We start from the raw sequence: 23,854 nt of genomic DNA on the forward strand, positions 1-23,854 counted from the left end.
TCACACTCTAAGCACCCTCCTCTGGGGCACTTTTGTGGCTGCTCAAGAGTCAAATGTACTTTGTAAGTACAGCTTCGCATCCTTGAAAAAGACAGGAAAGTGAATCACTATCCTGAAAAACACACAAAGATTATCTCTTTAAGGTCACAATATTCTTTTTCATTCCCAAATGTTGAAGGATTGGCAAGGAGACTCCTCTAATACAAAAATTGCCCTTGTCTCCAAATAAAATGATTTTAGTGTCTGGTAAGATCAGCAAAATCTGAATTGTTCAAATGCAATATACGAACAATTGATATCTCTGAAGATAACCCTTCTGAAATGTATTTCTAATAACCAGTTTTCAAAGGCGAGATGACTTATGTTGCATGCTCTATTAATGCTTGCCCAGATGTCTGAGACCCAAGAAATGGAGGGCAAGGATTAAGGCTCAGTAGATGCTGACAAAGATTCCTTGCCCTCTTTAAAACAGCAAACTTCTGTTCCACTCCAAGTTGGTATACAAGTCCATCAAGAAGTAAATATGAGAGCAATTAAAATGAACTACTGTGCGTTAGTGTGGTTTGATTTATGGGAACAACTTCTGTGGGAGGGGACTGCTGTGGTTGGGGTAACCCAAACATAACTCGATATATGTAGAGCATCCTTGACCATGTTCTTCTGCTATGAACTATCTCAGTGAAGATAAATTCAACGATTAGAATCAGGCCTGGGCTTACCCAGTGAAGGTCATAATCAGATGGCCTTGCTCTTCCTTCGTCGTCTTCATATAATGTGAAGCCTTCCCTCCGAGCTTGATAATATTCCTTCCTCAACTTCTGGATGCGGTCAGCACTTCCACTCATGGGATAGCCACTACAGAACATAAACAAACACGGTCACACAGTGCACATCATCCTGGAAACTCACTTTTTGATCTTCTTGTTAAAGGAGCTGACATCTACATTTGGAAGATTCAATAATGTCATCTAAATATGCTAGGAAAACTGTGAAATCATTAATAACAATGAACAAAAACCAGTCCTGCTGTGCATCCCTTTAACTTCAAGGGTTAGGACATCTGACTTGAGGTTAATAAATGCCTTTAGAGTGACAAGGTAAGATAAGACCCTGACCTTTAGAACAATGAAAAGAGCCATCACATTTTTCTTATGGTCCTGCCCACAAAGTTTGGTAACATTTTCATGTGGGTATCTCATTTTCTCAACTAATTGTTGCTATTTGAGACCAGTTGCTTGACCTGAAGGTTGGATGTGACACAGAGGTGGCATGTGCCAGTGTTCAATTCAATGAGACTCAAGCATTTTTGGAGTGGGGGGTGAGGTACATATACGTGTCAATATATGGGGACAGGCTTGGGCATAGGGAAAGGAAAGAAGGTGGAAGTCATGCCAAGAAGTAAAAATAAAAATAAAAAGCTGGAGATAGTAGAACGTGCCAATTTGGTTACTGGTCCACGGTTTTCTCTCTACTTTAGCCACTTCTTCCTCTCAGGAGTTATAGCTTCTCCAGTGACCTATCCACTCAATCCCAAACTGGTCAGCCAGTGGCTCCCTTTTAGCTAGTATTTGTCCCCATCACTTGAACCAGCATCATTGATGTAATTCAGGGCTAGGAAACGAGAAAAATGATAGGCAGAACTCAATGGTTGTTCAACTTCTTTGGTTCATCTGAGGTATAACTGAGAGTCTATTGTGTCAGACCTTAAGTTAAGACCTGGGAAAGCACAAATGAACAATTCACAGTCCTTGTCTGCAAAAAGCACACAGTCTGGGAGTTAGGTGACTAATAGTGATAAAGACTACAATCCACTGTGACAGGTGCTATAACAGGTCTGCACAGGCACTGAGGAAACATAGACTGCTTTGACTTTGACAAGGTGAGAGCAGGGCCACAGAAGAAGATCATGGAAAGCTACGTAAAGGAGGTGACACCTGGGCTGAGTCTTGAAGGATATATAGGTACTCAACAGTTGGATCAATGAGATGAGGAAATTCTGGGTAGAGGAAAGGGCAATACAAAGGACAGAAATGAGAAAGCACCTTGCTTTAGGGGAATGCAAGTAAGTCATCCGGGGCAAGCAGAGGTCATCAGCTTCATTTGCCCTGCCTTACACACATATCAGGTGGTATATGCTATCTTCCCTCTCTCACTTAGGAAACAAATTAGAATAAAAGTGAGTGCTGGTGACTTCGGATATTTTGAATTTACTCTAGTGACAAACATCTATCACTTGAAAATTTTGGTAATTTAACTCAATTTGTAACAACTTATCAACCATAATGACACTCATGTTTCATGAGTATGTGAGAATCACTGCTCTAGTATACAGGGAGGAAGCAGGGAAGAGAGACAGGTGTAACTGAGAAAGGTAAGTAGGGACCCCACTGTGAAGTACTTTACATGCCCAAGAGATCCCCCAAATATTACAGTTGAGTTTTAAGTTTAAATAAGATATATTATAAAATAAGATCTATGAAAACAATAGAAAAAGGTTAACTATTTTGTTAAGACACTTAAAAATTATACTTGTAAACTATAACAAGAAAATGGTGAGTAAACATCTTTTGGAGGAAAAGCATTCTTTCCAGACTAGATTGAAAGTTAAATGAGAGCAGGACCATGTGTCAGTAACTTATAACCTCTCTACAAAGTTATTACTGGGTTCTGGGCTTCCTATATGCCTTATAGTAATCAAAGTAGCTGATTAAGAAAAGACAAACCTTTACAGATCACATGCCTTTATTTTTTTTCCAATATGTATTTTAAAACTCTCAAATAATTCTGTTTCTACACCATGCTTTTTTGTTTTTAAGTAGAAGTTTTTCTTGAGCACTTGAAAAAGATAAAAAATAAATGGAAGGCCTGATATGCTTCTCTGGACAATGGGAAGCTATCTGGAACAGCTTCCCTCGCTCTCGAGTACTATGAGCTGACAATGTTACCTGTATCCAATGTGCAGGCTTCTCCTGATTATGTGAATACATGAGCCGCACTCAAACTCACCAGATAAGTTTAATCAACACAGTGCAAACATCACATACATAATCTATTAGTTTACCCAAAGAAACTGAAGCACTGAATTCAAGCAGAATGAAGTCATCAGTAATAAAAAAAAAAAAATAAAAGAAACTGATAAGGCACTGTTTAAAAAAACACACCCACCATGTTCCTACATTTGTGGCGGAGAAAAAAAACATACTCAGACTGTAAACTACTCTTCTATATGTCTATAAATACATAAATTTCAAAATATGGGTTTGATCAGATTTCAGTTCTCAGATAGAGGGATTGGGGCAGGAATACAAAATCAGCTGTTTAGGATTCAGAAAATCTCTGATAGCTGACAGGAACATGACTATTTACCCAGAAAAGAAATCTGGCCTCAGAGGAAAAACGGGAAAAAAGTCTAGGGAGTCATGGACTATCTAAGTGCAAGACATGCTGCCCCTTCTCCCTTGTGTGACTATTTTAAAGAAGATATGGGAAACTGTGCAAACCTGTCATAACCTGGGACTACATCTCAACGTTGTCTCTTATTTTTTCTCCCCTCTCCGACCCCCATTCTACTGTTAGTGCCCGTATCTTTTTTCAAGTGGGCTTGTTATATAATAAAATTAGGAACAGCAAATTCTGATTTCATTTTTCAGCTCTTCTCTGAAGATAATGTACACAAGTTCACCATCACATCATAAAAATAAGATACACAGCTATTGCAACCAAAGCAGTTAATTGATTCCATTTTGTGTTGAGGATTCAGAAACTTGAAAATAAACGTAAAAATACCACTGTCGTAATAGCAGCAATAATCATAATAGTTTTAATTCATAGAAACTTATATAGCAAATATACTGATACAGACTTTCATCGACTCCACCTTCTGCCCACAGCAGACATCACTAATCCATTGCAGCACCCTCTCCCAGGGACCCCAGACACGGTCTTAGAATCCTTCTCAGCTGAGAACTTCGGAAAGCCACTACCAATCCGCAAGAGCTGGTGCTTGAGTTTATTTTTAATTCTTGTGTAACAGGTGCTGTAAATATCTCAAAATATCAAACAAAATTGAAAGTAGGTTTTTATTGTTTTGCTCCATAGAGATGAGAAAACATGGCTAATACAAGATGCTCAAGGTCTATCTGACTTCAAAGACTAGTCTTTCTACTCCTGTGCACTATCTTCAACTGGGCCTTTTCCTTCATCTTATTTATATCTTAGAGACTGAGTCCGCTAGCAACTTACTGGACCAGAACGAAAGTTAAGGCTAGTCTTAACAACTTACTTTCTGAGGACTCCTACTTTCCTTCTATTACATGCTACCTGTTCTATTTTTCTGGCTTGATGGAACTTAGCAGTAGTGATTCTAAGAAATCTTTTGCCCAATAGCTTCAGAATTGATGCCAGATTATGATGGACCTCAAACACTCTCGCAACCATATAAATTCAGGCAAAGCATCAGTAACCCCATCTCCAAGTGGCCAGTTAGAAAATTAGCCTTTCTGTATTAGCTGTTCACTGGATAAAGTTAGCTATTCTTATTTTTTTTAAAAAAGGTTCCTATTATAGCTGTATCTATATGTAGGTGATCAATGCCACTCCTATACTTTCAATGTGCTAAAATTTTACATTAAATGAATTTAAACAGTATAACAAAACAGATTTATTTTGTAGCGATTTCTTGTGGATTATACTAGCTATGCCTTTAAAGAAAGATATGCAGTTAAATAGGCTCTTAGAACACTTGAGAGCTGGACAGAGTTTAAGTTGTAATGGAGATCAGAAGCAGTGTCTTTTTGTTCGTAGCCACCTATTGTAATATATGCCCAGATGCAATAAATATCACAGTAAGGCATCACGTGCTCCTTCGAAATCTGATCTTATTATTGCCAGGTCACGACTAACGCCATTGAAGTGCACTTTGAAATGAGCGCCCATTTGGGCACGCCACAGTCTCCTCCCATTACGGCTGCAGGCCGCAGAAAGGAAACCAATGTTTATTACGCTCCTATACAATATTTATGCTTTACACACGTCATTCGTCTCATTTAACCCTCAGTGAAATTTATGAGGATGACACTGTTACTGACATTTCACAGAGGAGAACACCGAGGCTCCCGAGAAGTTGAGCAGCACCGTGTTGGACGGTGGACCAGGAGTTGTGCGACTCCAAAGCCAGAGTTACTGCTCCCATATCATGTTGCCCTTGGAGAAAGGCATTAAAATGCAGCAGGCATTCCGCAGCAGCAGTTCACAGGCATGTCAAAGCTGAGGGAATTTAGCAGAGCACATTTATAGCCTTACCTTCTGATACATTTTTATTTGCACAGATCTGTGCAATAAAAATAGAAATAAAAGTAGCTAAAGTGATAGAAATACACGCAATGAAGTCTGTATTCATTAAAGAATGATGTTGGAGCAATTGCAGGCTGAGATTTCTGGATAATTAATATTATATCTCTAACAGGCTTATGTGGGAAATGGGTATAAAACTGAATGGGGTGTAAAAGAGAATCATCGTAAGACAAAGATCCTGCACGAAGAGAAAAGAGATGCTGGGTCAGGACCAGGACTGACTGGCAGCCAGGGCTGCACCTGGTCAGGTTCACCCCTGACTGCGTAAGAGGGAGCTGATCACTGCCAATGAACCGCTGTTGGACCCATGAATTAATTTGGGATGACTCTGCATGTGTGCCTAAGTGGGCACGTATGTAAATACATGTAACCTGTAAAGGGCACGCGGCTAATTCCAAAGAGCTGTGTCACTTTCAGACAGCCTCAAGACATGCGGCTCTTCTGAGGGAGAGGTGTCTGCCTTGGTGAATACAGCCCTCATTTGTAGGCAACAGCCTGGGGTCCAGAGCAGGTGAGGTGGGTAAGAAACAGTCCTTATAAAACGGAACCGTAACGGGATTCATTCCTACCTGGATGCCGTAATCCTTACAGTCACTGAATAAAACTATTTAAATCAGATGAATGCATGCCAGCAATAACCAGAATAGGGAGCGTTTACAAGTCTGGGGTTGGACGGATTCTTTAATTTTTATGAAGTTACTGCAAAATGTTATTTTGATATTTATCATTAAATTTTTAATTATATAAATATGGTGCTAATCTTTCTGCACTTACAAAAGGGTGGAACTTTAAAGGTTTTCCCAAAAAGGGTTAGCCTCTTGAAAGATATGGGCCGAAGAGAAACATCTTTGTACCCTTTTAATATCAAGGTGCTGCTCTTTTCCTGTTTTCTCCTGGGCTGTTTATTTCTGTGCATTCAAGGACCTAAAAATTATCATAGTTTTATACTTCAAATTTAGTGGTACTGTAGTTCTGCCTTAGAAAACAGGGCATTTTTTTTTTTTTTCAAACTGCGAACAGAGCTGTGAAAGTACCTGAGCTTCTATGGCATTCACGCTCTTGATAAAAATGGGTAAGATAAAATAAAATCTATATGCAATCTTATTTGACTAATTTTACTTTAAATCCTAAACTAGTTTCTGGAAAATAAAAGTTAGCTGAAGGCAGACATTCATGGACACAACTGTTAGTTATTTTCTGTTGGTGGTAAAGATTCCTGTCAAATAAAAATTCTCAGAGATTCTTATAAATGCACTCAGAAACATTAATTCAAAAGCCTTTTGAAGATTTACAGAAACTGTAGCCCAACAGCACTTACATTAATACTCTACACATTTGCCATTCATAATAAAAATACATTTATATAGTGTGCCCGTATACACTAAAGGAGGTTAAATAATAAATAATGGCTTTTAATGGGGCTTCATTCTATAGTATTCTTCAAGTGATATTTTAGTCCAGAAAAACTCTCAAAATTATCCCGTGTAAATATTCAGTAAATGTTATGATTATGTAAATTATCTTCCCCTGCTCGCTCCCAATTTCTTATAAAGAATACCTATTTTTCAAAAGGTACATTGACAAGAAAGATTTTTTTTCACACTTTAGTCTAGTGAAAATTTGGGACCCACAGCTTAGTACCCATGAACAACATTTGGGAGATTTTTCCTAATTTTTCCCCCCAATTCACCATCTTTTTATGATGGCGGCCCCATTTTCAGTTATTTTTGCTAAAAGGTTTCCCCAAATACTAAGAATATGCCTTTCCTCATAGGGACATTTTACATCTATCCAATTTAAGTTACCTTGTTGATTAAATAATTCATTGAAATTAAGAACCCTTTGCTTAGTATCACTGCCTAAAGATTCCTATATTAAGAGTCTGCCTAAAGATTCCTGTTAAGGGTAATGAACTTAGAGAAAGGCTGAATAACAGACAAAACAACTTGTTCACATCTAGGATCTCCCCTTATTTCCAGGACTGCATTTGTCCGTTACCTCCGACCTTTACTTCTTGGAAGGTGAAGAAACAGTGCTTAGACATTTGAAGAGAAAATTTACTATAGAAATTTCCTACAGTAAATAGAAAACGGGTAGGAGAATATGAGAAAAAACTGTGCTCTGTGCTAATACGTAACTTTGAAAAGTATGTATTTGTATAAATTACTAAGGGTTCAACAAAATTATTTCTTATGTCAGGATCCTGTGGGGAAGCTGAAAACACCGGTGCAGAGAGGTTGATATGCAAAGTAGGGTCGCAAAGGGGAAGAAAACCCAGTAAGCACAGGATGCACCGCCTCGGCCTGCAGTCCCGACCACGGTGCTTCCCGGGCCTTCCGCCGCCCCTGGGCATTCGGACCCCAGCTACAGTCTCACAGCCGCCCTTGGCTTACCTGGGCGCCTGACTTTGCCATGGCAACCGGAGTCTGACCTTTTCGTCTTCCTCAACATGCCGCCTGCTCTTAGCATCTGCTCTCTTTGAGGTCCTTGTTTTGGCTTTCCAATCCCTAACTTGGTGAGCTGAGCTTGGACTCCTACAGCTTGAAACTTTGTCCTGGAAATCTTAACCCTGGATGGGACCTTGACCTCCAATGAATCAAACCTTAGTGGAAATAAAGGCCCCCTTCCCTGGCGCTTTTGATCGCTTAACGGCAAGCATTTCTACTCCCACTAGGACCCACGGCCACCATTTATCGCTGAGAGCAATCTCATTGATGCTTGACGGACAGCTCTCTCCCAGGTGATTGATCGTCGGGACTTCGAATCGCACCAGATCAATGTCATCTCCTCTTCTGATAAAAGGCATTGCTCTGCTTTTGCTCTTTATCACATGAGACAATGCGAGGTCCATCTCTACGCAGATCATCTCTAATCAGGACATTCTGCTTCCCTGTCTCCCTTTCTAGCAAAGGCAGACATTTCTTAGGAGCGATACTGACAGTGTTTTCACAATTCAACAACGCACACATTATTCATCGTTTCAACGCACCATTATGAGCCTGTAATGCATAATTGCATGATTCTGATACTGTGCGATGACCTCCTGGCTGTGTTCAAATTTCAGAAGCCAGTTTTGCCGTTAGTCAGAAAATGCCCACGTGAGTTCCTCATATTTTGAACAGTATTCTGACATATTCCCTCCAACCCAGTGCAGCATTCCCTTCCTGAGCCTTAAGTAATTTACACAAATACTGGACACATTCAGAGCTATGTATAAGCATATGCTACATATTGTCTTGAGACATTTTTGCCAATTTTATGAACAATACAAAGTATGTGGAGGTCACAAAAAGAATTTATCAAGTATTTCGTGTGGTAATTTTTGTTGCTTAAGATTTTAAAAGATAGCTGAAAACTTTACACTGGATGGTTGCAAATTAGCCCTTCATTTCTACTCTACATCTTTGTAAAACAAGCATACATAGATACAAAGAAAAATAGATTCGGATCAGTTTGGAACTGTGCATCCACTGTGTCATTTATTAAAGATGATAAACAAACCATGCTCTCAATTATAATTCATGTAGTTACAGCTGTTCTTACATGGCTGAAGTACACTGACATTGCATCCCAACTGCATTTAACCGATGCACCAAATATCTGAGCTTAGAGAAAAATGGGGACCTAGAGGGAAATAGCAATTTAAGTAGTGTTCCAGCTGCCATTCCAGGTAATGAGCCTGTGCTCCTGGATATGAGCTGAGTTGGTTTCTCTCGGTTGGTGTCAGTTCCTAAGCACCTCTGAGAATGTAAGCTTGACATTGTGCTGAACATAATTCCAGTGTTTCAGGACACGCGTTACTTGTACAACATGGCCCCTGATATCCAAGCCGACTCCTTTGGCTGGGAGTAGCCACCTGATGCAGGGCTAAAGGAAAGAGTGTGGGGTGCCTTTAGTGAGAGAGTCTAAGTAGGGTACAAAACCTCAAGAAATTTCCAAGGTATATTCTGACTAGACACAATTTTTGTCTCACGTAATGGCTTTAGAAACTAACCCTAAGACCTGATTTCACATGAAACATTATGAGTTTTCTCGAAGAGTTTTATGGGCCAAAATAAAATTAGCAAAATACTGATAAAAATGTAAATGGCAGAAACCTATACAACTTGTATTATTTTAACTCTTATCCACATTGTTGAGCCGAACAAAATGTAGTTTAAGGAGAAATAAACTTTGGTTGCTTATATAGTAATTGAGCAAATTAATGATTTTACAATACACATACACACACTTGTCAAAGAAACTCTCACCAACACTGCAGGACTTGCGAGATGAAATTATTATCTTCTAGGCTTAAATCAAACACAGCTTGAGTTTTAGAAATACATATCTGACATTTAGATGGGAATTAAACTTTCAGAGTCAATTCTGGGAAAGATAAGCATTTGTGGGCAGCAGGCCAGAAACCTCGGGAATTTCCTTGGCTCCATGAAACCCTCCTTTCCTCAGAGGAAAAGACATAGAAGGCCGTCTTTTCCCAGGGATCACAGAAGCCACCAAAGGCCACTGATCCCCAGCTGGACACCTAGGCTTTTTCTTTCAGACAATAAGAAAATAAGGCCTAATTGACTACAGAATTTTAAGGGCAAGTAAGCAAGTTCTAAATGATTTAGTGCATGCATGCCGTTTTTTAAAAAATTTTATTTATTTAGAGAATGATATCAGTATAGGCTATTGTAAGCTGTGGTAACCAAATGCCAGTAGATTATAACAGTAATTTCCCACTCACATGACAAGGCTTTTTCCCTCCCGTCCAATGGAGGAATTGGGAAAAATAACAAAAGTGACAAAGAAAAAAAAAAAATAAAAAGAACAAGGTTTTCAACTGAAAGAAGCTAAAAATTGTGATTAGGAGGTCAACACTAAATGTTAGGGGACAAAGCCTCCTAAATGCGTAAGATACGTAAACCAGTCCTTACCCACCCGTTAAAGGGATGTATAATAATAAATTGTCCAAACACCCAGAAATGATGCATGGGTCACACAGGTATGTGGGTGTGGGTCTGATCTCAATTATCATATATGTGTTGTTAAATCATATTATCTCCTAAGCACAGAATTCTACATGCATTATTCTGATATGATTAGCATAAAAGCAATTAAGTCCAAGAATCTAGTAAGAACATTTTTGATATTACCCAATTCCTTTCAATCCTTTTACACCTATATGCACGAACACTGAGCTCTAGACACTTTAAATAAGGTTATAATAATTAGCCAACCCAAACAGATTCTCAACTTCAAAGAACCATCTAAAAAGTATACTTAGGTCCCAAAGGATGCCAAATCCAAGAACATCCCACAGCTCTCATTTGCCTGGGTGTAAGGTGAGCTTTGGTCCCCTATAACCTCTTGCTGACCTTCTGACATCAAGGATTTACGAGATAGAGACAACTTATAGTATCATCTCTTATGGGTCGTTTCAGTTGTTTTGAAAAGATGTCCAGATTCCTACAAATCCTGTCTAGGAGCCCGGTGACGTTCTTTTCAGAACAGAATAGAAACTAATAAACTGGTATCAAACTTAGATCAACTGCTTTTATAAAAGTTTTCCAATAATCCTCTGAATGTATTCAGATATGCACATTTATTATTTATTATTAAACATTGCGTGTCACAGGTCCTAATGATGCAAAGGGTCTTAAGACCCAGGACCCAACCCTCAGAGATTTCGTAGTCGTGTGAGGACTGTGGAGACACAGATACAGAATTACAGTGCAGTGTGGCAATTAGGATGACATCTCATGGAACAATGAAGTCCTGCAGTGGCTCAGAGGGCAGGGTGATTAGCTGTGTTTGGAGGCCAGGGAAGGCCTGGAGGGGAAAAGAAGAGCAAGCAGAAGGAGTGGGGGACGGGGCAGGCCCAGGCGGGCAACACCTGGAAGGCGTGGCAGCGTGAAAGGACACGTGGTCAGGCAGAGAGAGGTGTGAGAGTGGGTGGAGGAATCCTGGGAAACGAAGCCGGTAGGACTGAACAGCTCCGTGTGCCAGTGTCTCCCAAAGGGACAATGTGTGGGATCACTGGAGGGTTCAAATAGGGTTCTTCTTTACAGCAGGCTAACCCGGGGAGGCCCTGACTTTCTTTGATCCCACATATCATAACCCATGAAATGAACCTCTATGGGATGTTCCTCGCATTGACATTCAATGATTTCTTGAGTGTGTCTAGAGTTCAAGGGACAAGGCTGACCATGTCGCTGGCAAAGGCCATCCTCTATTTCCATTTCCCCACTTGTTGGATGCTGTGCCTGGAGGGCCACTCGAGTTCAAGGCGATAGGACATTGAGATTTTCTTTCAGCTTGAAAATGGAACGCTTTCTATAACCAGCCAGAGCTCTTGTTTAACCAGTAACATCAACTGGTGATGAAGCATGACGCGTCGTTAATACAGTGATAAATTTCCCATTAGGAACAGGGCACTGGCTGCCAAATCAGAGGGCAAAAAGTTAAAAAAACAAAACAAAGCAAATGAAACCAACCCATTATGGGTTGACAAAGACTTTTATTTCCACTGGCACTTTAAGGGAAAGTAGTCACAGAACCCTAATTAATAAATAGCCATTGCTCCATTCAGGCGAGGTAATGGCAGAGCCCGAGTATCTGCCACGGAGCAATTTGTAGCTGTCTTTGTGCTCTGAAAAGTGAATGACTCGTTGACTATCAAAGAAGAGGGAAATTAGGCGCTATGCTGTCGACAATTGAACTCTATAAATAACCCGCGGTGAAAATGAATAAAAAACATGCCTCCCTCCAGCTTTCGGTAGCCTCTCGACAGTGTGACAGTTGCTAGTTTCTTCAATAAACATGATGTCAATTATGCCTTTGATCCGTCATGGCAAAGTCACGTGTGGGGAATAATTGAGAAAACGGAGCATTCTTTTCTCTGACACTTCCTATAACAATGCTTCTCTGTTTTATTTACCTCATACTGAGGCGAAACAGCTGTCTGATCTGTAATCTATAGTAGTCGGGACAACCTTCTCTTGTCTTTCTTCCCCAGTTCCAACGGCTTTATTAGCAACGGCGCTACAGTCGGCTCTCCATTACATGTAGAAACAGGAGGCTTGGAAGAGCATGGAAAACAGACGCTCCAGGTGATTCTGAAAACTCTCATTTAAACCAACAACTTTAGTTTCTTTCCCAACAACTGTTTTCCGAGAGCTGTAAACAATCCCCCAATTAACTGACTTACGTCTCACATTCCTTTCCTTGCCCAGCCCCTTGTTTGGTTAAGATACTAATGAGCAGAAAACAGGCCAAAAGGCAGGCCGGGCTTAGAAAAATCGAGGAGCTACAAAGACTCAAATGGGGGAAAAACAGAATTTGGATGGTTGAGAGTTAATGACCCAGGAAACATTGCCCCTAAAGGATTTACTGTGTTCCTAGAGAAATGTAACTTTTCAGATTAAAAAGTAACAGGTATTAGTTTTCTCGGTGGATAACCTGAAAGCCAGTGTTAGAGGGGCACAGAGAATTAATGAGTACTAGAGTAGCCAGCTTAGGGGCGACTGTGTTTGCTTCCAGGATTCGGCTTTGTCAGGAACTTAATTACTATCCTTCCCACTAACAATTATTATTTCTTCTATCTATTTGCAGATATATTAAGTACAGTCATTCGGATGTCATCGGTGCATCGTTTGTAGAGAAACTGGTTCTCGGGAAGGAAGAGGGAGGGCCGCACTGAATGGCACTGCGTTATTCGTGAATTCCACATTAAGATGAAAGGAGGAGGTATTTTGTTTCCTTCCGGATAGTTTTTATCCTACAAAATCATCTTTTAGCCAAGTGTAAACAAGCTCACTAGCTAGAAGCCTTTTCCCCTCCCAAGTTCTATGTAAAATGTAAGCCACAAAGCTTAAATTAAATCACTATATTATTTCTTTATATATTACTTTTACATTTTTTAACGGAATGTGTATTGTATATCTAAGAAAGCTTCTAAATTTATAACCTATCCCCTCAAAGGTTGGGGGGGGGGATTATTTCCTCTTCTTCAAAGAAGCTTTTTAATACTGTATCCAAAATATCTGGGGAATTGGAGGGAGAAAAAGGAGAGTGGGGAGTGAGGAGGAGCCAAAGAAAAGAGCTAATGGTCAAAATGCATCTTTATAATAAAATGAGCTTCTTAATGGATGCTCACTACAGGAATAACATTAATTCAGTATTAGGACTTTCACTAGAAAAATATGAATGTAATTTATCTTTTTAACTGTCAGCTGCATTTCTAAAGCTCTGAAGTCTGTAGCTTCCAGGGGCCTTTTGTCTTTCTGCCATGGCGGGGATATCTTGGACAGCTGTAAGAGCTTTCTAAGCGATCTTTCTCAAAATCCATTAGCTAATTCAAGGAACCTAATTAGAGCTGCCATTTTGATGGAGCATAGTGAATGCTCAGTACAAACTAGTAACACCATCAATGTTTATTAGAAATCGCAAACCCCAAAGTGCTCCGTTCCCTATGAATATTAATGGAAATACGGCAAACAAAATATTTATTAAAACATATGCGTAATAACATCAAGGTTTGCAGACAGATATTGAAAGGGAGAGAGAGAGGCGGCCACTTGAATTTGGAGGCATATGCCCACGGACACACAATAAACCAAGATTGATATTTAAGCAGCGTGTAATCATTATTTGTATGGCCCTCCCATTTGTCGCCCTTGGTTTTGCACCCTGGAATTCAGCAGCTCACAGCTGGGAAGACAGATGTAAGTCCAGAGAAGTCGGAAGAAGGGGGTGGAGGTAGACTTTTTTTTTTTTTAAACAGCTGCCGAGTGCCACGAATTCTCGTCAGTCCAGAAGTCAGTCTTGCTTCTCTGTAAAGTCAGCAGCATGGTGATGTCAGTACTTTCTACCGTCCTCTAAACGAGGGTGTCACTAAATTAATCCAAAGAGCTATTACGCCATGTACCCACCTTGGCAGAGCTTCTGCCAGGGCACGGCCCTGACTCAGGTGGTGCTGAGGCTTGATGCAGCCCTGCTGTTAGGCTGACCGGCCCCACGGCCCGTGCCAGTGCAGGTGCAGACTCACACAGGCCTGCGGACGCCCAGAAGACTGCTCCTCACTGTCTCCTCACTGTCTCCTCAGGAGCAATAAAAGGACCTCCGCGAACTGACACTGTCCAGCAGCACTTACTATTCGATTAAGGTTAAGCTGTTCCTCTTGTCTCTCTCCTTCCCCCTTTCTACCAGCTTTTTTAAAAAAGAGTCATCTGCTGTCTCCTTTCGTCACCTGCCATCCTCTCTGGAGCTGATGGCGATCTGGTTTGTGCCCTCAGCACTGCAGGGACTGCGCTCTCGAGGCCCACCCAGACCCTCGCCTCTGCAGGACTGGACACCCACAGCAACTTCCCCGCAAGTCCCTCTTCTTGGCTTCCTTCTTACGTCTTCAATTCCACTGTCTGTTTCCCTCAGCGTCCCTCCCACTGCTCTCTAAACTCAGGCCTTCTCTAACGCTCTAACTGCTTCTTGCCCTATGTTCAGTCTTGGGAACACGGTTTACTCCAAGGCTCTGTCGTCACACTCCTTCTCAAGCTCTCATTTACTCCTCCATCCACTCAGCGGCTCGTCACTGGAGTGCCTCGTATGGGGCGAGTTCTCAGCACAGCCTGTCTACATGAAGACATCCGTCTCTACCTGTGACGCCTCGAGGGAGCTTCAAGGACCATGCCCAGCCCTTGCTCCTCATTTGCATCTGAAATGTACCAACATCTTACACTCGACTTGTCTACAATCTGCTCCCCTCTCCCCCAAAATCTACCTTTCCCCCTCTTCGGGGCTTTTTTATTGCTTCTCCATGCTCATCAAGGCTTGAAACAATGATTGGCATTCAGAGCATAGACACCGGAGCCAGACTACCTGGGGTCAAATCCTGGTTCTGCCATTTCCCTTTTCCCTGCCCCAGGGAGGTTATAAACCTCTCTATCTATGAAGTGGGGGTAACATAGTAAGACCTTAGAGGGTTGTTTTGAGGATTAAATGAGATATTACATTGAAAGGAGTTAGAATAGTGCCTAGTAAGATTCAATAAACAAGCTGCAACTATTGTCAATATTACCCTATTTTATGTCACTGTTGACTTCTTTCCCCCTTGTAGTCTACATCCAGTTGGTTGTAATCAATTGCCTCTAGCAATGTCCCCTCCCATGTATTCCTTCTTGCATGAACCAAGTTCACCACTCATTGCGTGGATCATAACAGTTTGGCAACTAATCTTTCTACCCTGATTCCATTCTAATTTGTTGCCAGATTAGCCAAAACTCTGCCCACACATAATTCTCCTGCTCAGAACACCTCTCTGCTCCCTTCCCATTGCCTCCACCTCCAGCCCCACTTGTAGGATAGTCTCCAGTGACCTTTTTATTGTTCCCCAAACTTACCCTCAGTTTTCACTCACCCCCCCTTCCTCCAAGCCCTTGTCCATACTACCTCTTCTACCTATAATTCTTTCCCATCATTTTAAAACAATATAATTAAGATGATATCAATCTTTACTTTAAAAACATCTACTGCCATGTCATTACACGCAGATGAATTCTCAAACCACTGCCCATGGTCCATGTGGTCTCTGTTCACCGCCTTGGCCCCTGCCTCCCTCTCCGTCTCATCAGGGACCATTCTCTACTGTGCTTAGCAGCTTCTTTCTTGCTTTTCCCTCATTCCTTGGACAGCCCAAGCTTGTCACAGCCCCAGGAGTCTGTAATTGTTATTCCTTCCCCCTAAAACACTTTGCCTCAAGTGTTTCCAGGCATGCTCTCCCTTGTTAGGGAGCCTCCTCTAGCCTCCTCATCTGAAGAAGTCACACTCTATCCCGTCAGTCTGCTTGTTTCCTTTGTAGCACTGATCACTCAATGAACACATCTTAATTATTTTTTCACTTATTTCCATCTGCCTACTTCCACAGGAATAGATGTGTGAGAGCAGGGGCCTTTTATGTCCTGTTCACAGCTGTCTTTCCAGTGTCAGTGCCTGGCACATTACCTAAAGAAATGACTCTCTACCTGTGAAATCTTTCAAGGGTCTTATTTTCATTCAGCAAGTATTTATTGGTTGGGCAACTACTATTCACTAGAACTCTTCTAGGCCTTGAGATTTTAGGGGGAGTAGAAGACACACAACCTAGTGGCCTTATGTTATAGTGGGGGAGTGAAACAATACACAAACCAATGGAAAAAGATATTAAGCAGTGGTAAATGCCACCCGATTCTTAAAATATAATGTAGTGATAAAATAGTGACCGGGTAGCTACTTTAGATTGAGCAGTCAAGAAAGGCCTCTCTCTTTTAAGCTAAGGTCTAAATTATAAGAAGAAGCCATCCAGAGGCATCTTTATGAAGAGCATTCTAGAAAGAGAAAATATTTAAAGCCAAAACCCAGAGGAGGGAACGGGTGTGATGAGTTAAAGGAACAGAAAGAAAGCGCTGTGGCTGGAGCTAAGTGTTCATGGATAAAGTGGTAAGTGACCAGGTCAAGTCAACAGGCAAGGCTGAGATCCCACGTGCTTTGTAGGACTTGGTAAGATCTTTGGGTTTTACTCCAGGTGAAATGAGATGATGTTGGAAGATTTCAAGCCAGGAAAAAAACATGATCTAATTTAAATATTTAGAAGACAACTCCAGCTTTTCTGGGGAAGACAGAATAGCGTATACCCCTAATGGTTTATACAAGCTACTTTGCCATTCCTAGGTGTTGCACAGATACCTCACTATTTAAAGACATTTCTACAAGTTTTTGACATTCTCTCCATTGCATCATGGCCTTCTGTTTTCAGCCAGCAATTGCTATAACACCTTGGTGCCATCCACTCCTATAAGGATTGTCTAGCCAAGCAGCAATGCACTTGGCTTATTAATGTTCACGGAGTAGATGGGTGCTGAAATGGTGTTATTACGAACCTTTTCTATGCTATTTCATACTAAATATAGCAAGCACACTTCCAGGTGAAACTGTCCGGAAACTGAGCTAACACTTTAGAGAAGGTAGGCTGGCATCATTTGCTGACCTTTAGCTTTGAATTAAATTTAGTTCCCCATCCTCATTAGAATCTAACTGCCAAATAGCACTCTACTCTGATTAATAAAGTTTTCTAATACGCATATCACTTTCCAGCGCTCTGCCGAAGTAGAAATCTTGAGCAGGGCTAAAAGGAAGGCTGCAGATGGAAACAGTACATTCCAGGTCTGGTGAAATCAAAAGCATTGTCCTTGTAAGTCGAGACCAGCTCTGGTTGAAAGAGAGGGGACTGAGGTTAGAAAGGGGGTGCAGCCACTGCTTCTGACGCCAGTCCAGCAGAGGACTTAGAAAACCATGGGGACCCACTCAACCCAGTGCTCTAGGGCCGCGATTTTCAACCAGTGTACCATGAGCATTTTAAAACATGCCATAACTGACTATTTAGTCAGGGGCACTGACCTCTCCTTTCCCTTGGATTGGCAAACAAAAAAATGACTACAGCCAACACAATAGCCATCTGGTCTGAATGAGTCAAAATTATACCTATTTTTTTGGTCAGGTTGGCAAAAATTAATACATTTTTTGGTGTGCTGCAGAATTTTTAGTAATTAGTTTTTGTGGGCCATGAGATGCAAAAGGTTGAAAATCGCTGCTCTAGGTTAATGTGAAATGCTCCAATTCATATTTTCAGGAGGAACTGGTTGGACCTAGTAAAGGGACTTAGGGATCAGGAAAAAGGACATGAAGAGAGACTGGGTTATTTTTATTGTTTTGGGGGGTAATTGGGAAGCCCTTAGCATCTACCCATTGCCTCCAGGCTTATGCTAGAAACTCAACCTTAGTTTTACTCCAAGGCTTTGATCTCCATTAAAATACAGGTGGTATTGGACGTTGGTCTCTGTAAGACGTCATTCACCTGTGTGTGACTTAATGCTTTGTGGACAAGTTTTGACACCAGGAAGGAAGGGTGCAGAACCTGAGGGCCTCGGGGACCTGGTGAGTGTCGGGAGGTGGAGTGGGGCTTCCCAAAGGAGACCTCTCTTTGCGCTACATTCCTCTCCAAGCTCGTCCCGGGCCGGGATATTTATGGTGCGGAAGACCAGGCGGGGATGGACAACAGGAATTTACTGAGTGCCTCCTGCACCGAGAGTGCTGCCCTTTGTGTGGGGATTCAAGAAGAAAATCATGAAATTTCCTTCGAGGAAACCAAAAGAGCTTTTCTCATGTGTATAATTTCCCTTTTCAGCTGTTGCACGAACTCTCCCCTCCTTGCAAATGCTCTCATAGGTCAACAACGGCAACTCGGGGTGATAGGTGGATATTGTTTCCCATACTATAGTGCTCTATACTGAAATCTTAGGGACCATAAAAACTGAGTTCCTTCCTCTGACCTCCCTAGACACAGGAGCAAGAAAGAGAGTCTCAAATCTTGTGCTTTAAAGAGTGTTTTTACTGAGTGAGAGTCGGACAAGGGCAGAAGTCTGTCTACCTCTAGCCTGCCTTTCAGCTCTAGCCGTCTGATTGCTTTTGTTAAAACCAGTGCCTCCGGTCTCTTCCAAGAGACAGTGAGACGTGTCCCACCGCTGCACCCTTCGGGGCACGTGGGCTTTAGGAGAGGATTCATACAGCTGAGGTATGACTCAAATTTTGTGGGCGACAGCAGCTCCGTGGCAAAGGGAGTGAACCAATAAAAAATTCAGGACTAGTGTTTCCATATACATCCTCTCCTCTGTACCAAAGAGAATATTCACAGAGTTGCTGTAAAAATATACAAGCCAGACCCAGAGTCGGGGTGCTTATCCGCTCATAAAATATCTCAGACAACTAATTACGTAATAACCTGAAGCATATTTCTTACTGTATAAAGGGGGAAATGTAGTTCAAGAGCAAAAGCAAATGTCTGCAGAGCTCAGGACGAAGTCTTACATCAGGCTGGAAACCCTGCAATTTGACAAACAAAAGGCCAGACATGGAGTTACTGAATTTTGTTTGATGTGCGTCTTTATATAACCAACTTGGAGTCTGCCCACAAGTAAAAAGAAATGTGAAAGCACTATTGCCACGAACAAGCCACAGATGTTTTCATGAAGCCACTGGAAAACAGAGGCAAAGGTTAATGTTTTTGAGGGGGAAGAAACTGTTAATGCTCTAACCACAAAATAAGCATGAACTAAAGGGCATGATTTAGAGATGAACTCTTCAGCTAATAAGTTTGATAAATGACGCCTAAGTCTTATAAAAATGGTTCACGTGGGACCCAAAATCAAAACTTCACTTTCAAAGTCTTTTGCACACTCTAACTCTAATAAGAGGATAATGCCAAATTCATTCTTAATAAAAAAAAAAAAGACCACAGGCAGACAATCTAGCCCAGGAACAACCACGCTGTGCAGATAAAACATTTTCCAACCCAACAGACGTCCAGTAGATGTGGCATCAGAACTTTCCATTGCACACGCACTGCTGTAGTTCGGTGCTTGGAAGAGTTACAGGCTACTCAGAAATTCATGTATTAAGGGTAGTGATTGAAAACAAATGGAGCGAGAAGCCTACTTAACAGGGTTTTTCACTGGTGATTCTTTTAAGGAAAAAAATTAAAAAGGAAACTTCACCATTCTACCTAATGCATTTGTTAGAAAAATGTTAAATTAAGTCATTTGTAGTCAAAATGGACAAATTGGAGGTCGGCCTCGGTGCACCGGAGGCTCACCCTACACACATTCCAACAACGTGTAGTCTGGCTGAAGAGATAGCTAATTGACGATTGTTCCTCCTGCCGCTTGTCCATTAGGATAAATCCAGCTTGTGGATGCCGAACCTTTCAAAGACAAAGAGCTGCATTAATTTTGTACTTCTAGAGCGCTTAATAAATCTGACACTGTCTGGTGGTTTTCTTCCTCTTAGCCCACTCGACAGCCACTGTGATCACAAGTTTCAGAGAATCTATTTTCCTGTGTAAAATTAACAGCAATAAAACAAGCTAAATGGAATATGACCAAGTCACAGAGCTCGTCAGATCGTGGAACTGCAAAACAAATCCTGAAAGCATATTAGAGAGGCTTCGTATTATACACATAAATTCACAACACGGCTCTGAATCAGAGGCTTTCATTTAACATCAAAACAACTATGATGCCAGTTCATTTGCAGAGGCAAACAGTATGCCTCTCACCAAGGAGCAGCCTTGTGTGGTCGGGGCTTCTCACAGCAAATGCTCAGGACTTGTTCTTTCTTAGGCTGACATTTGTATCAAATGAAGTAAGTTCTTCATAATTTTTCTTTTCTAATGGGTTCCCCTCACCCCCGCCCCATATATGTTTGCAAGGGGGACGAAAAGCAAAGGGCAGCAAAACCAGCCTTAAGTGCTTGGCAAATGATCTTCCTGAATCTGGACCTCATAAATCCTACAAAATGTGATATTTCAACAATAGGCTGGAAAAGCTTTTCTCTCTGCAATGATGAAGCCCAGCTTCAGAATTTATAGTTTCATCTCAGAAATGGACTATAAAAAGAGACTGACTTAGCTGTCTATCAACTAAGCCTGACAATAGCAAATAAGGTGGGAGCTTTCAATGTCAAATATATATTTAATATTAAAATTCTCAGATTAAACATTGCAGAGGGGCTTCCTCTGCAACACATGCTGACGGGAGTGGTGATAGATGGAGCCTGGGTTGTCATAGCAATGTCCAGACCCTGATGTGACATGTCTTTCATTAGCTACTATGAGGGTCTTGGTTTTCTAATACTGCCTATTAAAAAGGAGGCTGTTCTGTTAGGGGTAAGGGTGAGTCGATTATAATAAGATCCAAATAGACGTGGCTTAGTTCAGTGAGTAAAACAGCCAGGTCATCATTCATTTTTGTCAAGACGGGTATGAAAACCTGCATCCAAATACATCTTGATAAATACAAGTAGAATTTTTGTGAGGGAGGAAACAGAGGTTGATTCAAATAACTATTCCTCCTGGTAATGGAACGAGGCTGAGGCAAAATGAAAACTTTTGATGGTAATTTGGAACAAGCATGAGCTTCCATAAAAATGGAACCTTACTCGTAAGCTAAGAAGTTTAAAGTAAAATGACAAGGTACTATTTTTCACCAACAAAATTAGTAAAGATTAAAGGGAGAAAAAGAGATAATAGTCAATGCTGTCAGGTATGGAGTGAAATGAGTTCTCTCCTACATTGTGGGGGGAAAATTGTTTCAGTTTTTCTGGGAAATTGTTGTCAGTATGTTTCAGTCCCAATCTCTTAATGCAGCATTCACCTTCTAGAAATTTTAAGAAAATAATTTATGCTGTATAGCACGAATAATAAACAAAGGTACTTGTCAGAGAGTAATTTACAACAGTGAAAACTTTGAAATACCCTAAATGTCTACCATTAAGGAAAGGTTACATAAATTAATGCATAGTTATACAATCATGTTTTATGTAACCATTAAATGTGAGGGTTTTAAAATGATTAATCGGTACAGAAAAAGATCACAATATAAAGGTAAAAATGAAAGATGCCAAAATTTATATATGCATATAAATATTATATATGTATATAAATGAGTGAGCACTATTTACACACAAATTTTCTATACAGTGATAGGCACAAATAAAACTGGAAGAAATACTCTAAAATGTTAAGGATGGTCAACTCTGGATTGTGGGAAATCGGTGATTTTATTTATTTTGCTTTAGCTTTTTGGTTACTAAATTTAACATAAAGCAGTTATCATAGAAAATTTAGAAAAGCAACATATCCTCACCACCAAGTCTAGCTGCCACCTGCTGGGTGCTCACACACCCTTCCATCTATGTCAACAAACAAGTGCTGGCGAGGCTGCGGAGAAAAGGGGACCCTCGCACACTGGTGGGAGTGCAGACTGGTGCAGACACTGTGGAAAGCAGTAGGGAGTTACCCTGAAAAATTAAAAACGGAACTGCCTATGACCCAATGATTCCACTTCAGGGAATATATCCAAAGAAACCTGAAACACTAGTTTGAAAGAATATATGCACCTCTATGTTCACTGCGACATTATTTGCAACAGCCAAGATTTGGAAACAGCCCAAGTGCCCATCACTAGATGAGTGGATAAAAAAGCTGTGGGACACTTACACCATGGAATACTACTCAGCCATAAAAAAGAAGGAAGCCTTACCCTTTGTGACAACTTGGATGGACCTGGAGATTATTATGCCAAGTGAAATAAGCCAATCAGAGCAAGACAAGTACCATAGGATTTCACTCTAATGAACAAAATAAACTAACAAACAAAATAGAAACAGACTCACAGAGAGAGAACAGACTGACAGCTGTCAGACGGGATGGGGGTTGGGTGGCTGGGTGAAAAAGGTGAAAGGATTAAGCAAAATAACCAAAACCAACTCATAAACAGACAACAGTAAGGTGATTACCAGAGGGAAACGGCCGTGGGGGGAGGTAGAAGAGGGTATGGGGGGGGTAAATGGTGATGGAAGGAGACTTGACTTGGGGTGCTGTGCACACAGTACAATATACAGTTAATGTATTATAGAATTATACACTTGAAACCTATATAACTTTATTAACCAATGTCACCCCAATAAATCCAATAAAAAAGGAAACATACATCTTTAAATAACAAAAATATAAAAAGAAGATATATAACACTGGAGCCAGAACTAACCAGACTAGCGTAGAAATTTGGTGTTAATTTGGTAGTCTGGGATTTCTCTTTTATCAGATTTAGCATCTTTATCTTCCTTATGAGGAAGAAAGGCTGTGGTGAAGAAGAAAGGAGACTCTGCACCCAATAAGGAAAGCTACGAATATCAGTTACTTCAAATTTCACACAGAGAGAGGAAGAGAGCATTTCATGGGGGACATACGAGGTTGAAGATTAAGTTTATAAAACTGTAAGTTGGTAGTGAAGGGGTCATTTGAATTTAAAATAGAAAAGGACATTTCGCCACTCATACGATGGCAGACTGAATTGCAAATTTACAAATATAGACACAAAACGGTGTATTGGGAAGCGCGGAGGAAAGCAGCTTTGCAGTTAGCGCGCCTTCCCGCCAGGCTCGCCCGCGCCTCGGGACAGTGCGGGGCTCCCCGGGAATGAGTGAAGCGCGCCCCACCGGCAGGCCGCAGAGGGTTGTGAAATACTCTAATGGGGCCTAATAAGAGAGCCAGCATCAGACACTACAGGGCTGAGACAAGATGTGACAGCTACCATAACACAGAATCTCATTACTTCGTCGGTCGTCTGAATCACAAACAGAATTTTAAGTTTGTTTGTATTTCTCCTAACTGAGCCATGAAAAATTAACTGGTGATTTGAAAGGTGGACTACTGCAATGCGTGATATGCTAAATTTATGGAAGCAGTCTTCTTTGTATGAATGGGAAAAGGTGTTTAGAGGTCTGACAGTTGAGAATTATCATGGGAGAAGATTACAGTGGGAGACTCTAGGGGATGGTTTGGGAGAAAACAACCCCGGGACACTTCCTAACCCAGAGCTCTCTTTTATGAGCTTCTTAAGGAGGTGCTAGAATTTGCAAAAAAGTTCTGGCT

General features: G+C 41.0%; 1 protein-coding gene across 2 annotated transcripts in view; it reads right to left on the reverse strand.

Moving 5' to 3' along the window:
- Positions 1-23,854, reverse strand: part of PARD3B (par-3 family cell polarity regulator beta) — an 853,033-nt gene that overhangs the window by 95,248 nt on the left and 733,931 nt on the right. For both annotated transcript variants that reach the window (XM_081143277.1, XM_081143276.1), the window contains exon 21: positions 720-855. In XM_081143277.1, the coding sequence (XP_080999403.1) occupies positions 720-855 (136 nt within the window). The remainder of the gene's footprint in view (positions 1-719; positions 856-23,854) is intronic.

Source organism: Miniopterus schreibersii (assembly GCF_964146895.1).
Source record: "Miniopterus schreibersii genome assembly, chromosome: 7".
In the NCBI taxonomy this organism is placed as follows: domain Eukaryota; kingdom Metazoa; phylum Chordata; class Mammalia; order Chiroptera; family Miniopteridae; genus Miniopterus; species Miniopterus schreibersii.